The sequence below is a fragment of the Bos mutus genome, chromosome 11, assembly GCF_027580195.1.
Source record: "Bos mutus isolate GX-2022 chromosome 11, NWIPB_WYAK_1.1, whole genome shotgun sequence".
Classification (NCBI taxonomy): domain Eukaryota; kingdom Metazoa; phylum Chordata; class Mammalia; order Artiodactyla; family Bovidae; genus Bos; species Bos mutus.
Window position 1 is genome coordinate 13,111,282 of NC_091627.1, and position 16,951 is coordinate 13,128,232.

Below are 16,951 nucleotides of genomic sequence, written 5' to 3' on the forward strand. Positions count from 1 at the left end.
CAAAGAGTTGGACATGACAGAGTGACTGAGCACAGGGTTAAGTGAAAGAGATTCTCCTTCTGAAAGGAGAATCAAAGTTTGAGATTTAGATCCAGGCACAGAGAACAAGATTCAGGTAGTCTTTGTCCCAGCCAGATAATATTAGAGACCACTGGGAAGGAGGCATCATATTCAGGAGTAGCTTCAACATACTAGCTTCAACACATGCAATAAGCATTCTTTTTATCAGGAATGAACCGCCATTGAAAATACCATCCTTCAGAATCTCATCACAGACATTAAAAACCTGCAGTCAGGAGCAAGAGATTTGTAGGATTCTACTAAGACCTCAGCTCCTCTTATTGACCTTTCACTCTGTGCATGAGTTTCATCAAGCCCTGCTTCATGTCTTTGTTTCTTAGGCTATAGATAAATGGGTTTAGCATTGGGGTCAATATGGTGTAGACAACTGTTGCTATTCTATCTTTGACTGTATAGTTGGACTGGGGCTTGAAATAGACATAGCTGATGCTTCCATAAAACAGGGTCACCACTGTGAGATGAGAGCTACAGGTGGAAAATGCTTTGTACTTCCCAGCAGCTGACGGGATCTTCAGAACAGTAATGAAAATTCTCAAATAAGAGATGATGATGCATGAAAAGGGGGTCATTATGATGGCTAATCCTTCTGTCATGACTGTGATTTCCTTGACAAAATGGGAGGAACAGGACAATTTTAGCACTGGCTGGTCATCACAGAAAAAGTGATGAATGACATTGGAAGCACAGAAGACGAGTTGGTTGGTCAAGAGAATATGCAAGAGAGAGTGGAGGTGTGGAATGCAGAAGGAGAGGACCAGGAGCAAGACACAGCGTCTGTGGTTCATGATGGTGATGTAGTGGAGGGGGTTGCAGATGGCCACATAGCGGTCAATGGCCATGGCTGCCAGGAGGTAACTGTCTGTATTTCCAAAAGCAATAAAGAAGTACATCTGAGTCAAACACTCACCATAAGAGATTGTCTTTGTCTTTGATAAGAAGTTTGCTAGCATCTTGGGGATGATGACAGTCACGTAGCAGATGTCAACAAAGGAGAGGACACTCAGGAAAAAGTACATGGGTGTCTGGAGGCGAGTGTCTGAGCGGATGGTCAGGATGATGAGCAGGTTTCCTATCATTGTGATGAGGTAGATGGGGAGAAACATTACAAAGAGTGGCTTCTGATCTTCAGGTCGAGAGGAGAGTCCCAGGAGGATGAATTCGGTGGGCCGTGTTATGTTAGTTCTTCCCATAGTCTTGGGTTCACCTAAAGACAAGTCATCATTATGAAAGATTCTTCCAACATATGATAAATTCTAAGAATTTTTCTATTTGTTCTTCTTATCAGCAATTAGAACAACTAAGAATATTACTATTACCTGGACTGTAGCTTCTTTCTATTAATGTTGAAAATTCAGAAATCAGTACATACTTTAACCTCCTTTCAGTTTTCTACTGTAAAGCAAAAGTATTACAGAAAAGGGAAAGAGAAGAGAGACAGGGAGAGGGAATGAGAGTGGAAAAATTGTTTTCCGTTTGAGGATTTTCAGGAGCTAATTCATGGAAGTGTGGTCAGTAGTTTGCTCTCCTGTTTAATTGCCAGCCGACAGAATGATGATTTTCTTTAATTCAGATGTTTCTCTCTGTGTCAATGATTCTGGATGTTGAAAATCATCTGAAAAGGACGTCAGAATAGGAGATCACCCAATAATTATTCCACGCTCTTCACTCTTTGGTGAAACCTTATTGGAGTGAAACAATAAGCAGGAAGACATAAAAGATAGGCAGACAGAGATCATAGGATAATAAAAAACATTTCTTTTTAAAGATAAAATCAATTCCATTCTTGGTGCCCAACCCCTGATCTAAAATGGCATGTGCTTGTTTGTGTTGGTGCAATTCTTTTCCAGTTTCCTGTCTTAGTTACAGGCCTCCCAGAAAAACTACAGGAAAGGCACCTGATCTTAGACAGGATTTCAACCCTCATGAATCTGAAAGGTGTCTTTCTTGCCTCCTCTGGGCCCTCCACATGCTAAGGGCACTGTAGACACTCATAGACTTCACCCTCTCTCAAGGGAGCATCCTTTGAGACTTTTAGGAAGTCCCTGAAGTTCAGATGGAGGAGACACTAGAAAACAAGGCAACAGCTACTGAAGTTTTGGAGTTTCTTCCCCAAGGAGGCTGGGGAGTGTCAGTACTTTCATTCTCTCCTGGAAATCATCCTCTTGACTCAGCTTCTTCAGGCCAAAAACAGACCACAGTGACTGGCTCTCCCAAACTTCCTGAGAATCATCCTTAGTATCATTCTGTACTGTTCACACCAAAAGACAATATATAAGGTGGGAGGGCATTTTTTCAGGGTCCACATGGCTTTAGATTATAAAGACTTGAACGTCTGATGCCATCAGTAATTTTCCCATCTCTCAGGCTTAGAAGAAGCCCCTGGTTGGGTAATGTTCTCAGAACTTCAGAACATAAAAATTCATAAGGTGAAGACTTTAGATGCCAGAATTTACTCTTTACTCTTCTGTTCCCAGGTCTACTTGTAAAATACTGATGTATGACCCTTGGTTTTCCAGTCAGGAAAACCACCGGGTGAATATATTTTACGCTTTACGGAACCTTGAGTTCCATGTTCCATTTGGGCCATCTCACTTTGTGTGCACTGCAGAATTCCCAAGGTAGGACCCAAATTATACCTTCTCCCAGTACAACCATCACCCAAGAATATCCTGTTCTTCATGACTCATCGCCCCCTTACCCATTTAGACTATCATGCCTTTGTTTATTGACTTTCATCTACTATGCCTAACCTGGGAGGCTTAAAATTGGCCTCTTCCAGGACACTTTGCTTGGTGGTCTACCGTTGGACTGGGCTTGTCTTCTGTCCTCTTTTAACACTTGGGCCCTCCATTCTAAGTAAGAACTCAGTCTCTTTGTCTGACAGCTTATTGTTTAGTTGATAAGTTGTATCCAACTCTTTTCCAACCCCATGGCCTGTAGCCTGCCAGACTCCTCTGCTCATGGGATTTCCCAGGCAGGGATACTGGTATGAGTTGCCATTTCCTTTTCCAGGGGATCTTCCTGACCCAGGGATCAAACCTGTGTCTCCTGCATTGACAGGAGGATTCTTTACCAGTGAGCCACCTGGAAAGTCCCTGACTGCTTATACATTAATTTAAAAAGTCACAAATTAGGGAATCCCCTGGTGGCCCGGTGGATATGACTTGGTGCTTTCAATGCTGTGGCTCAGGTTCAATCACTGGTCAGGGCAACTAAGATCCCACAAGTCTCATGGCACAGCCAAAAAAGAGAGAAATGTCACAAATTAATCACTTAGTGAGTACTTTCTCTGTGCTATCCACTCCCCTAACTGAAGCAAATGTAGTATCTCATTTAATTATTACATCATTTTTATAAGGTAGGTGGCCTTATTTTCTTTACTTTGAAGATGAGGAGTCTGAACTCAGAGAGGTGAAATATATTGCCCAATGTAACACAACTAGGAAGTGACTGAATCAATTTTTAAAATTTCTCATGAAGTTATTTGACTCATACTTGACACTGTGCTCTTAACCAGCCACTCTACTGCTTATTCATGATGCTAGCAAAAATGGTTTGCTGAATAACAATTCTCAAATAAATCATATTGCAAAAAATATGAACTATTTCTTATTAAGGTTTAAAAAGCACATTATAAATTTAAGCTATATCCCACTAGACTGAATATTCCTTGAGATCAGTAATTATGCCTGTTAACATCTGATTGCTCCAATCAATTAATTCTTAAATATTTCTTGAAGGTTTACCATATGTCAGGAATTGTACTAGGTGCTAGAGATACAGTGGAATATAAAACAGAGGCAGTTTCTACCAACTTTTGTGTCACCCAATACCTTTCTTTGTCCAAGATAGCAGTTCCTCAATAAACAACCACGGTATTTCCTCATTATTTTGTTTGTGGTAATTTGAAATAAAATATATAAAAGTACAAATGGGAAAATAATCTATGTTCCCATCACCCAAAAGGATTGACTACAGTAACATTTTGTCCTATTTTCTTTCAGTCTTTCAAAAAATTCATTTATTCACAAATTTTTATAGATATTTATAAAGTGCTTATTATGGGAGCTGTTTCATTTGCTTTCTAAGAACTGACTCATTTTTATCCTACTAATAAGGTAGGTATTATCTTTCAATTAAAAAAATTAAAGCAATTTATTGAGGTATGAATATTTATTTATTTATTGGCTGCAATGAGTCTTCACTGCTGCATACGGGCTTTCTGTAGTTGAGGTGAATGGCGGCTTCTCTTTGCTAGGACCAGCCCAACAACGAACTGACCTGAGGGAGCGGCGCTGCCGAAGAGAAAAGAAAAAGAAGACTCAGAAATAAAGTTGCCATTCGCAGGCAAAAGCCCAGATCCTAATCCTTGCATGCCTTTTATTGTTAACATCTACTTCCTTATCAGTGCTCTAGAGATATCTGTTCTTTACACTCTCAGATCAGGATTAAATATATACAATGCACAGTCCTCAATGTCAAACCTTCAAGCCTGTCATGACTCTTCGGCTAGTGATGCCCTTTCTCAGCACCTCCCTCGAGTCTCTGGTTATGGGAAGAGTCACTAATGGTTTTCCATTGGTCACATCAATACTTCAACATCTTGTTTTCAAGATGTCTTTCCATGATGTACTTTTTACTGCTCCCAGCCCTTCGCATGGGGGTGATGAGAAAGTCATTCTTATTTTTCAAAGAAGCCCTGTTATTGTAGTACAGGCTTGTGCATAGCATATTCCCTACACTCTTCCTTGCAGTGCACGGGCTTCTCATTGTGGTGGCTTCCCTTCTTGACAGAGCACAAGCTCTAGGTGTGTGGGCTTCAGAAGTTGCAGCACATGGACTTAGCTCCTCAGCGTGTAGAATCTTTCTGGATCAAGGAACAAACCTGTTTCCCCTGCATTGTTAGGCAGATTCTTATCACAGTACTGCCAGGGACGAGGTGTGATTAACATGTACAAGCTTCAGACATTTAGTGTATGCAGTTCGATTACGTTGGGGTTAAGGGGTTTCCCCGGTGGCTAAGTGGTTAAAGCGTCTGCCTGGAATGTGGGAGACCCGGGTTCGATCCCTGGGTCGGGAAGATCCCCTGGAGAAGGAAATGGCACCCCATTCCAGTACTCTTGCCTGGAGAATCCCATGGAGAAAGGAGCCTGGTGGGCTACAGTCCATGGGGTCACTAGGAGTCGGACACGACTGAGCGACTTCACTTTCACTTTCACACACTTGTGAAACCGTCAACACCAAGGCCATAAACATGTTCTATACTTCCCGAAGTTCCCTCCCACACCATCTACGATGATGGTGGTGATGAACACTTAACATAAGATCCACCTACCCCCTTAGAAAATTTTAAGCATACAATAGAGTACTGTTAGCTATAGGTACTATGCTCTACAGTGGATATCCAAAACATTTATCCCTTGACCTTTACCTATCAGCATCTCCTGTTTATTAATCCCTGAAACCACCATTCTACTCTCTGCTTCTCTGAGTTTGGCTGTTTTAGAGTCTACCTACATTAAGTGAGATCATGCAAATGTTTTTGTTTCTGTGTCTGGATAGTTTCGCTTAACATAATGTCCTCTTGCATTCACACGGTCACAAATGACAAAATGTTTTGGCTGAATAATATCCCACTGTATGTATATACTGCATTTTATTTATCCATTCATCTGTCAATGGACATTTCGGTTGTTTCCATATCTTGGCTATTATAAATAATGCTGCATGGAACATGGGAGTGCAGCAGGTATCTTTTTGAGATCTTGATTTCAATTCCTTTAGATAAACCAAGAATGGGATTGCTATATCACATGGTGGTTCTAATTTTTTGAGGAATTTCCATATAGGTTTTCATAGTAGTGCTTGTACCGAGTTGCTTAGCAATGTCCTACTCATTTTTATTTAACATTAAAATATTTTTCTTTGTTTATTTTTATTTTATTTTTTAACTTTACAATATTGTATTGGTTTTGCCGTATATCAACATGAATCCGCCACAGGTATACATGTGTTCCCCATCCTGAGTCCTCCTCCCTCCTCCCTCCCCATACCATCCCTCTGGGGCGTCCCAGTGCACCAGCCCCAAGCATCCAGTATCGTGCATGGAACCTGGACTGGCGACTCGTTTCATATATGATATTATACATGTTTCAATGCCATTCTCCCAAATCATCCCACCCTCTCCCTCTCCCACAGAGTCCAAAACACTGTTCTATACATCAGTGTCTCTTTTTCTGTCTCGTATACAGGGTTATTGTTGCCATCATTCTAAATTCCATATATATGCGTTAGTATACTGTATTGGTGTTTTTCTTTCTGGCGTACTTCACTCTGTATAATAGGCTCCAGTTTCATTCACCTCATTAGAACTGATTCAAATGTATTTTTTTTAATGGCTGAGTAATACTCCATTGTGTATATGTACCACAGCTTTCTTATCCATTCATCTGCTGATGGACATCTAGGTTGCTTCCATGTCCTGACTATTATAAACAGTGCTGCGATGAACATTGTGGTACACATGTCTCTTTCAATTCTGGTTTCCTCAGTGTGTGTGCCCAGCAGTGGGATTGCTGGATCATAAGGCAGTTGTATTTCCAGTTTTTTAAGGAATCTCCACACTGTTCTCCATAGTGGCTGTACTAGTTTGCATTCCCACCAATGGTGTAAGAGGCTTCCCTTTTCTCCACACCCTCTCCAGCATTTATTGCTTGTAGACTTTTGGATCGCAGCCATTCTGACTGGTGTGAAATGGTACCTCATTGTGGTTTTGATTTATATTTCTCTGATACTGAGTGACGTTGAGCATCTTTTCATGTGTTTGTTAGCCATCTGTATGTCTTCTTTGGAGAAACGACTGTTTAGTTCTTTGGCCCATTTTTTGATTGGGTTGTTTATTTTTCTGATATTGAGCTGCAGGAGTTGCTTGTATACTTTTGAGATTAATTCTTTGTCAGTTGCTTCATTTGCTATTATTTTCTCCTATTCTGAAGGCTGTCTTTTACCTTGCTTATAGTTTATTATTTATTTTTTAATTTAAGGATAATTGCTTTGCAGAATTCTATTGTTTTCTGTCAAACATTATGACCCTTTGGACTGTAATCTGCCAGGTTTCTCAATCCGTGGGATTCTTCAGATGAGACTATTAGAGTGGGTTGCCATGCCCACTCTTCCCAACCCAGGAGTTGAACCTGAGACTCCTATGTCTCTTGCATTTCAGGCAGATTCTTTACACACTTACATTTCTTCCAACAGTGTAAAAGGGTTTCCTTTTTTTACATCTTAAAAAACGTTTTTCTTTTTTTTAAAGTAATAACCATTCTAACAGGCGTGTGATGATAACTTATCATGGTTTTGATTTTCACTTCCCTAATAGTGATGCTGGTCATCTTTTCATGTACCTCTTGGATATTTGTATGTCTTTTTTGGAAAAAAAGTCTATTCAGTTGTGCTTTGCCCAATTTTTAATTGAGTTACTTGTTTTTCCACAAAGTTGTATGAGCTCCTTATATATTTTGGATATTAACCCCTCATCAGATGTATGGTTTGCAAATATTTTTCACATTATGTAGCTTGCTTTTTCATTTTGTTGATGGTTTCCTTTGCTGTGTAGAAACCTTTTAGTTTAAACAGTCCTGCTTAATTATTTTTGCTTCTGTTGTCTACACATTTAATGTCACACTAAAAAAAATTATTGTTAAGACCAATGTCAGGGAATTTTCTCTGTGTTTTCTTCTAGAAGTTTTACAGTTCTAGGATTTACAGTTAAGTTTTTATGCCATTCTGAGTTGATTTTTGTATATGGTATAAGATTAGGGTACAAATTCATTCTTTTGCATGTGGCTATTCGTGAGGAGTCCAAAGTGAAGAATTCATTCAATTCCAGCTCCACCCAGAACTGTAAGGAACATTTCCATTCATTCATGCAGTAAATATTTCCTGAAGGTCTACTGTGTACCAGGGACTTTATTAAGTTCTAGAAATACATCAGTAAATAAAATAAAGCACATGTACTCACAGAGTTTGAATTTTAGTGAGGAAAGACAGATATTAAACAAATAAAAATATAATACACCCCAAAGCCACATGGGGCATTGTAAAAAAATGTACAACAAGTGAACACAGTGTGACAGGGGAGGTGGTATTTCAGAAAGCACAGTCAGGGAAAAGCTCTCTGAAAGAGGAATATTTGAGCAGAGATCCGAACGAAGTGAAAGAACAGAGTCTCTCAAGCTCACACAATCAGAACGTCTGTTTTAAAGGAAGAACACAAATAACTACAACAAATATATGTACATTTTTATTGTTTTATGTAGGTATGTTTTTGTGATGTTACTTAATATGTATAAATTTAAAACAAGCTTTACTCTTAATTCTTATATTGCTTATAAACTCCAGCTCTCCAAACAACAAAAAATAGTTTTTTACAAATTAAATGTCATTTAAACTATACTAACAATTTAAACTGAAAATAAAGTAATTGATGAATTATATTACATTGATGAGATGAATTACCTTTATTGGTGTTTTACAATTCTAATCCAGTTCTTTATTTAATCTTTTTTCATATTGGAATTTCAACCATGCTAATGAAGATCATGTCCATTTACATAAGGAGATAGTAAAAATGCCATTAATAAAATGAAGAATTTAGTTTTTGGTGCAGAAAAATTAAAACATTATACTAAATCAAAACTCTACTAGCTAACAATTCATAAATGCCAATTTTAATGAATTGTTTCTAGACAGCTTCATATATCTGTTTTGTTTCTTCAAAGATTTTGTTAGCATGGGCTTCCCAGGTGGAAAGAATCTGCCTGCCAATGCAGGAGAGATGCAAGAGATGGGGGTTCAATCCCTGGGTTGGGAAGATCCTTTGGAGTAGGAAATGGCAACCCATTCCAGTGTTCTTGCCTGGAAGATTCCGTGAAAAGAGAAGCTTGGTGGTCTATAGTCTGTGGGGCCAAAAAGACTCAGACTGATCACACTTGGATTAGCACTGGGATCTGGAAAAGACCCTGATGCTGGGCAAGATTGTAGGCAGGAGGTGAAGGGGTAACAGAGGATGAGATGGTTGAATGGCATCATCAACTCAATGGGCATGAGTTTGAGCAAACTTGGGAAGATAGTGAAGGGAAGCCTGGTGTGCTGCAATTCCATGAGGTCACAAAGAGTCAGACACAACTTCAGGACTGAACGACAGCATATTGAAATATGCAGAAGAGTGTACCCAGATAGGTAAAGAAATCTAGTCACTAATACAACAATAATAGCTATTAACATTTTTGAGTGCTCTATACCAAACAGAGTCTTGAGAATATGGCAAATATTTATTATTCATATCTCAATATCCTACAACTTCTGTATGACCTTTGCCAATGGTTATGATGATGTCTTGGAGGAAGACGTGATGTCATTTACAACATAAAAAAGCATGCAATGTGACCACCTGACCATCACCATGAACTTTTAGGAAGGAAGTCTGTGTCAGTCCAAATCTGCATGAAAGATATCTTCATGGAAGAGAAATCTGGGCATGATGATCTGGTCTGAAATCAGTCACACATAAAAAGCCTAGGTGGCTAAGTAGCTATTTAAAACTTTTTAAAATATATGTATTAAAAATATGTATGAATAAAAATTCAAATAGTGCTGAGGACTAAAGAGTGATAAACAAGTTTTTCTCTTGTCCTGGAACTATCCAGAGGCAGGTGACCAAATAGCAATTTTTAAGGTAAGCATCCAGAAAATAGACAGTCTGTGCACTACAATCATTCACATCCACTCACCCACATATCTAAAAATGCATACGGTTCTGTTCCTTAAGTTTTTTCAATTCACAGTATATATTGAATATATTGTGAGTATATTGTGTATATTCTATGTCAGTAAATGGAAAACTTAAACTTCACACTGGAGCATCACTCCATGATGGGATTCTGTGTTCACTGTTGTATCCTAGCACCTAGAACACTGCTTGAACATAATAAGCACATACAGTTATTTCTTGGATGAATGAATATAGGTTCACTCATTTTAACAGCTTCTTTTTTTTATAGCATTCAACTGTATGTGTTTATAATAAGAAAAAAGTAGATAGACATTTAGCTACTATTGTTTGGCTTCCATAAGTACAATTGCAGACTAAAATTTTAGATGGCATTTCTGGTCAAAGGGTGTACTTTATATATATTGACAAATTTCATTTCAAAGACCTTGTATCAATTTTCCATCATAAACAATGTATGTATTCATTAATTTCCCTACCTCAGTATAGTTCAAAATACTGTTAAACTATCACATACTTTGATGTTTTCCTATATAATAATCTAAAGAGTCAGACATGACTTAGCCACTAAACAGCAACAATGATGGATATCATTGGGTTCAATGTAGGAAATGTCAGGGGAAACATTATATTCAGTTAATATTTTCCCATCATTCACGAAGCACCTTTACTAATATTTCTCAGTTGATCACAAACACCAAGAACTTGCAATCAGGCAATAGTGAATCTGCAGAATTGCCCAAGACTTAGCATAAAACCCATGTCATTGTGACTTTATCCTACCTAGCAGTTTCCCCAAACCCTGTTTCAAATCTTTGTTTCTCAGACTGTAGATGAAAGGGTTCAACATGGAAGTTAACATAGTGTAGATAACTGTTGCTATCCGATCCTTGACGGTGTAGCTGTTCAGAGGTTGGAGATAGACATAGCTGATGCTCCCATAAAACAGGCTCACCACGGTGAGGTGGGAACCACAGGTAGAGAAGGCCTTGTACTTCCCAGCAGTTGAAGGGATCTTCAGAACAGTGGTGAGAATCCTCAGATAAGAGATAATGATGCACATAAAGGGGGCCATCACCACAGACAGTCCTTCTGTCTTTATCACTATCTCATTGATATATGTAGATGAGCAGGACAACTTCAGCATTGCCTTGAGTTCACAGAAGAAATGATGGATAATGTTGGAGGCACAGAAGGTGAGTTGATTCAGCAAGTGGACATGAAGGAGTGAATGAAGAAATGGGATGGTGAGGAGATTATCAGTAGAAGGACACAACATTTATAGCTCATGATGGTGATGTAATGAAAGGGTTTGCATATGGCCACGTAGCGGTCAATGGCCATGGCCCCTAGGACATAACTATCTACATTTCCAAAGGAGAGGCAGAAGTATGCCTGGGTCATGCACTCACTATAGAGGATGGTCTTTGCCTCTGATAAGAAGTTTATCAGCATCTTTGGAATAATAACTGTTGTGTAGCAAATATCAACAAAGGACAGGCTTTTCAGAAAGAAGTACATGGGGGTCTGTAAATGAATATCTGAATAGATGGCCAGGATAATGATCAGGTTTCCCATCAGAGTGACCAGGTAGATAGTAACAAAGAGGACAAATAGAGGCTTCTGGTCCTCAGGCCTAGAGGAGAGCCCCAGTAGGATAAACTCAGAAGGACTTGATATGTTGTCCCATCTCATGGTTTTAATTTTGCTAAAGAGAAGTAAAATATAAATTAATAGATTCTCCTTTTATCTGAAGCATGCATTTTCCTAGTACATTTAAGCTTTATCCTCACTGAGATATGGTAAGTACAGTATTTACCTGTGATGTTTCTTTCCTCCAATAATGTGGAGAATTCAGAGTGAAATGTATTTTTCCACCTCCTTTTTAGTTTCTGAGCTACTTAGAGACATTGGGAAAATAGGGTTGTAAGAGGGGTAGTAAGACCAGAGAGAGAAATGGACAGAGATAGAGAATTCCTTTTTTAACATCTGCATTCTTCAGTAATCATATTTTTTAGAGCAGTTTTAGGTTTATAACAAAATTGAGAGGGAGATACAGAGATTTCCCATATATTCCCTACTCCCACACATTCATCACCTTGTGCATTATCAACATCACTCACTAGAGTGAAACATTTTTAACAAGGATGAATCTACGTGGACATACCATAATCACCCAAAGCCCATAGTTTACCTTAGAGTTCACTCTTTAAAAAAAAATTATTTTTTGCCATACATCAACATGCATCTGCCATGGTGTATGGCAAAACCAATACAATATTGTAAAGTAAAAAAAAAATAATAAAATCTAAAAAAAAAAGAATTAGGGAACATAAAAAAATTAGAGTTGGAAATATGCAAAAAAACCATCACTGACTATCACCATTGCATAAATAAATAGATATTTTAACATCAAAAAAATTATTTTTTAATGGAAGGATAATTGCATTACAGAATTTTGTTGGTTTCTGCCAAACATGGTTCATTGTAGTAGGGCTTGGACAGAGTTTGGGGCACAGGAAAAAGTCTTTGTTTAGAAATTTTAGTGGACAAATTTTTCTGGGTAATTACTTGTCCATTTTTGAATTATCTGTACTTTGTGTGATTCCTCCATCACTCATCCTGGACTTTGGATGCTGAATTCTGATATTATCATACAAGCTTTTCTTTCCCATTACTGTTGTGCATATATCCTTCCTGCCTCAGCAAGTTATTATTTGAGAAGAGAAGATGGAAACAGAGACATAGATCCAGCGTGATGGACGGAGAACTTCTTTATTTTATATTTTTACTGTATGCTAGGCCTCCACTTTGTGGATTCTAACATTGTTGTCTGTATATGTGCAAATTATTTATTTTTAAGTGTGAATTTGTCCCTAGAACTACATCAGCCATAGATGCAGACGCCCTTACCCGATCATTAAGAAACACTTCTTGAATCTGAGTGATTCCTTTGCGGGTATCTGCAGGGCTCTTCCCATCTGATGAACTATAGTGACAAGCTCCGTGCCTTTGTCCTGTGCCCTGTCTTCAAGTCCCTGGAGTTCAATTTGGAAAACAAGTAAAAGGCAGTCATTTTTCTCAATTATATTTGAGAAAGTAAGGTATTCCTCTAAGGAACCAAGTTTTTATTTCATGCCTTCTTCTCCAAGTAGCCCTGTCTGTGCCCATGTTTCTGAAAATTCTTGGCATGCCTGTACTTTTCTGGAAAAGGAAACAATTGACAACATGAAAGGCAATTTATGGAATGAGAGAAAGCATTTTCAGCCATATCTGATAAGGAATTAATATCCAAAAAATGTAAGAAACTCACAGAACCTAGTGGTAGAACCCCCAAATAACCCAGTTTTTAAATTGGCAAGAGATTTGAATAGGCATTTCTCCAAAGAAGACATCCAAATAGACAACAAGTAGAAGCGCTCCACTACAATAATCATCAGTGAAATGCAGGTAACAAGCACAATGAAATATTACCTCATGCTTATTAGAATGGCTACTATCCAAAAGACAAATGACAGCTAGTGTTGGTGAGGATGTGGAGAGAAAGGAACCCAAAACACTTCTGGTGGGAATGTAAATTGATATAGTCTTTATGAAAAACAGCATGCAAGTCCCTTAAAAAGATTGAACAATCTCATTTCTGAGTATATGGCCAAAGGAAAAGAAATCAAAATCTCTGAGATGACTCATCACAAATGAACATTTCATGTTCATTTCAGATTTATTTACAATAGCCAAAATGTGGAAACAAACTAAATGTCCGTTGATGGATGAATAGAAAAAGAAAATGCTATATATATATAGCTATCTCACATTTATGTATTTAAGTTAAAGTTGAAAGTGAAAATGTTAGTTGCTCAGTCATAATCAACTCTTTGTGACCCCGTGGACTGTTGCCCACAAGGCTCCTCTGTGCAGGAGACTTCCCAGTCAAGAATACTGGAGTGGGTTGCCATTTCCTTCTCCAGGGGATATTCCTGACCCGGGAATCAAACCTGGGTCTCCCACATTGCCAGCAGATTCTTTACAGTCTGAGCTCTCGGAAGCTCAAGTTACAGTTACATGTTCCTTCCTGATCCCCTATTGTACTTTATATACAAAAAGAGCTGAAAAAGTTTCTTCAGTGTTTTCGAAACAATTAGCCTAGGAGATAAAAGTGAAAAGCAGTGGAGGACTTGGAAAGATGAAGAGATTTTATGGAAGATAAGAGGGATTGGTACCTTCTCTGAGGATGTATTTCCAGGAAGGATATAGTTGTAAGATATATAAGGAATTTGGTGGAATTTCAGAACAAAAACATTGTCAGAACCCCAAGAAATTGACCTTGTCTGGTTAGAGCAGAGAGAAAAGGAATATTCTTGAACTAGCAGGACACTGAATTCCCATGTGGAAGATAATGATTTAATGGAGAAATTGGATTCAGACTGACGTTTTGAGCTAGTATCAGCATACTGTCTCCAAACTGGGAGGCAGGAATGAACCTCTTCCTTTTTATAGTTTCAAACATCCATATGTTCAGTTCAGTTCAGTCGCTCAGTCGTGTCTGACTCTTTGCGACCCCATGAACCGCAGCACACCAGGCCTCCCTGTCCATCACCAACTCCCAGAGTTTACCCAAACTCATGTCCATTGAATCAGTGATGCCATCTAACTGTCTCATCCTTTGTCCTCCCCTTCTCCTCCTGCCTTCAATCTTTCCCAACATCAGGGTCTTTTCAAATGAGCCAGCTCTTCACATCAGGTGGCCAAAGTACTGGAGTTTCAGCTTCAACATTAGTCCTTCCAATGATGTAGAATAATGCCAATGAAACTCCCCTCATTTGTAACTGTACTTCTCTTTTAATTACATGACACTTGACATTATGTTTGATCTTTAATCCTCACTAGAATGGAGGATCTATTAGGGGTACAATTCATTATTTTTCACTGGTATATCCTTAATACTCATCAGAATGCTTTACACGTAAGTGAAAGTGAAAGTCACTCAGTCATGTCCAACTCTTTGTGACCCCATGGGTTATACAGTCCATGGAATTCTCCAGGCCAGAATACTGGAGTGGTAGCTGTTCCCTTCTCCAGGGGATCTTCCCAACCCAGGGACCAAACCCAGGTCTCCTGCATTGTAGGTGGATTCTTTACCAGCTGAGCCACCAGGGAAGCTCATCCCTCCACATAATAGGTTATCAATTTAAAAAAATACAAGAATGAACAATAAGGTCCTACTGTAGAACACAGGAAACTATATTCAATTTCCTGTGATAAACCATAATGAAAAGGAATATGAAAAATATATGTTTATAACTGAGTCAAATTTCTGTACAGCAGAAATTAACACAACATTGTAAACTGACTATACTTCAATAAAATTGAAAACAAAATGTCAAGATGAGTGAATCATTTAGTCCATAGTCGAAGTAAGTAGGTTTTCAGATAAATGAGAGCTGCTTTTTCCCTAATTTCCAAGAGTATCTTGAGCATGAGTAAGTTGAATAATGTCCTTACGACCAAGTCTTTATATTTAACAAGAATAGATTCCTTTACAAATTAGTAAGAGAAAGATTGGGAAATTGGAGAAATATGTTCTTACAACTTCACTTAGCACAGTCATAGGAAAGAGCTAAAGTTGGTGGTTAAGAAGATAGGTCTGGTTTCAGATATGCTAAGAACTGAATTGTTAAAATTTAACAAAGACATTTATTTATATAGCAAAGAGTAAAGAAATAATTAATAGTAAGTTTATTAGTAAATTTATTAGCATATTATTTTAACTCTACAATTTTAATGGAGCTACAAATTAAATTCAAACCAAGAGTTGTAGACACATTTCAAATAAGAACACTCATTAAAAGACATACGGTGTTTCAGTTCAGTTCAGTTCAGTTCAGTCACTCAGTCATGTCCAACTCTTTGTGACCCCATGAATTGCAGCATGCCAGGCCTCCCTGTCCATCACCATCTCCCAGAGTTCACTCAAACTCACGTCCATAGAGTCGGTGATGCCATCCAGCCATCTCATCCTCTGTCGTCCCCTTCTCCTCCTGCCCCAATCCCTCCCAGCATCAGAGTCTTTTCCAATGAGTCAACTCTTCACATGAGGTGGCCAAAGTATTGGAGTTTCAGCTTTAGCATCATTCCTTCCAAGGAACACCCAGGGCTGATCTCCTTTAGGATGGACTGGTTGGATCTCCTTGCAGTCCAAGGGACTCTCAAGAGTCTTCTCCAACACCACAGTTAAAGAGCATCAATTCTTCAGTGCTCAGCGTTCTTCACAGTCCAACTCTCACATCCATACATGATTACTGGAAAAACCATAGCTTTGACTAGACGAACCTTTGTTGGCAAAGTGATGTCTCTGTTTTTCAATATGCTATCTAGTTTGGTCATAACATTCCTTCCAAGGAGTAAGCGTCTTTTAATTTCATGGCTGCAGTCACCATCTGCAGTGATTTTGGAGCCCCCAAAAATAAACTCTGATACTCTTTCCACTGTTTCCCCATCTATTTCCCATGAAGTGATGGGACCAGATGCCATCATTTTCTGAATGCTGAGCTTTAAGCCAACTTTTTAACTCTCCTCTTTCACTTTCATCAAGTGGCTTTTTAGCTCCTCTTCACTTTCTGCCATCTGCATATCTGAGGTTATTGATATGATGTTGTTTAAATGAAACCAAATGAAAATGGTGGCACTAATAGTGGAGATTTTAAATTTAGGTCCAGTTCTGAATGTCTGTGAAGACTGTGGAGAACCTCAATTATCTACTTTTGAAGTATTTCAACAGGAATAAGAATTCTTAGGTACTGCTTCCTGTGATTAAGGACTTGTTTTAAGCACTTTACATAATCTCATTGATTACTAATTAATGACTTCATGAGGTATGAACTGTTATTACCCTCATTTACTGTTGAGAAAACTGAAGTCTGTATAGGTTAGAACATTTGCCCAAGATCACATAGTTGGTAAGGGATAGAGGTGGGGTTAAAAGTTCCCAGTCTATTAGCCTAAACACTAAGCTACCTTTCATAGTACTAACCCCAAAGTGCTATTGTGAGTACAAAATGAACAAAATACGTAACGGTTTAG

General features: G+C 38.5%; 2 protein-coding genes across 2 annotated transcripts; both read right to left on the reverse strand.

Moving 5' to 3' along the window:
- Nucleotides 1-338: 338 nt before the first annotated feature.
- LOC102286884 (olfactory receptor 1L1) lies at nt 339-1,413 on the reverse strand. The gene has a single exon (XM_005903074.2). It carries the CDS (start codon nt 1,269-1,271, stop codon nt 339-341), a length of 933 nt encoding a protein of 310 aa, XP_005903136.2. The 5' UTR covers nt 1,272-1,413.
- A 9,221-nt stretch (nt 1,414-10,634) lies between these two features.
- On the reverse strand, nt 10,635-11,566 carry LOC102287167 (olfactory receptor 1L1). Its single transcript, XM_005903075.2, is given in 2 exon segments — nt 10,635-11,125; nt 11,128-11,566. Coding segments are annotated over 2 exon segments (930 nt in total).
- Between the last annotated feature and the right edge of the window lie 5,385 nt (nt 11,567-16,951).

Coding starts and splice junctions, on each gene's coding strand:
- LOC102286884 (XM_005903074.2), bottom strand. CDS start 1,271: ATGGGAAGAACTAACATAACACGGCCCACCGAATTCATCCTCCTGGGA.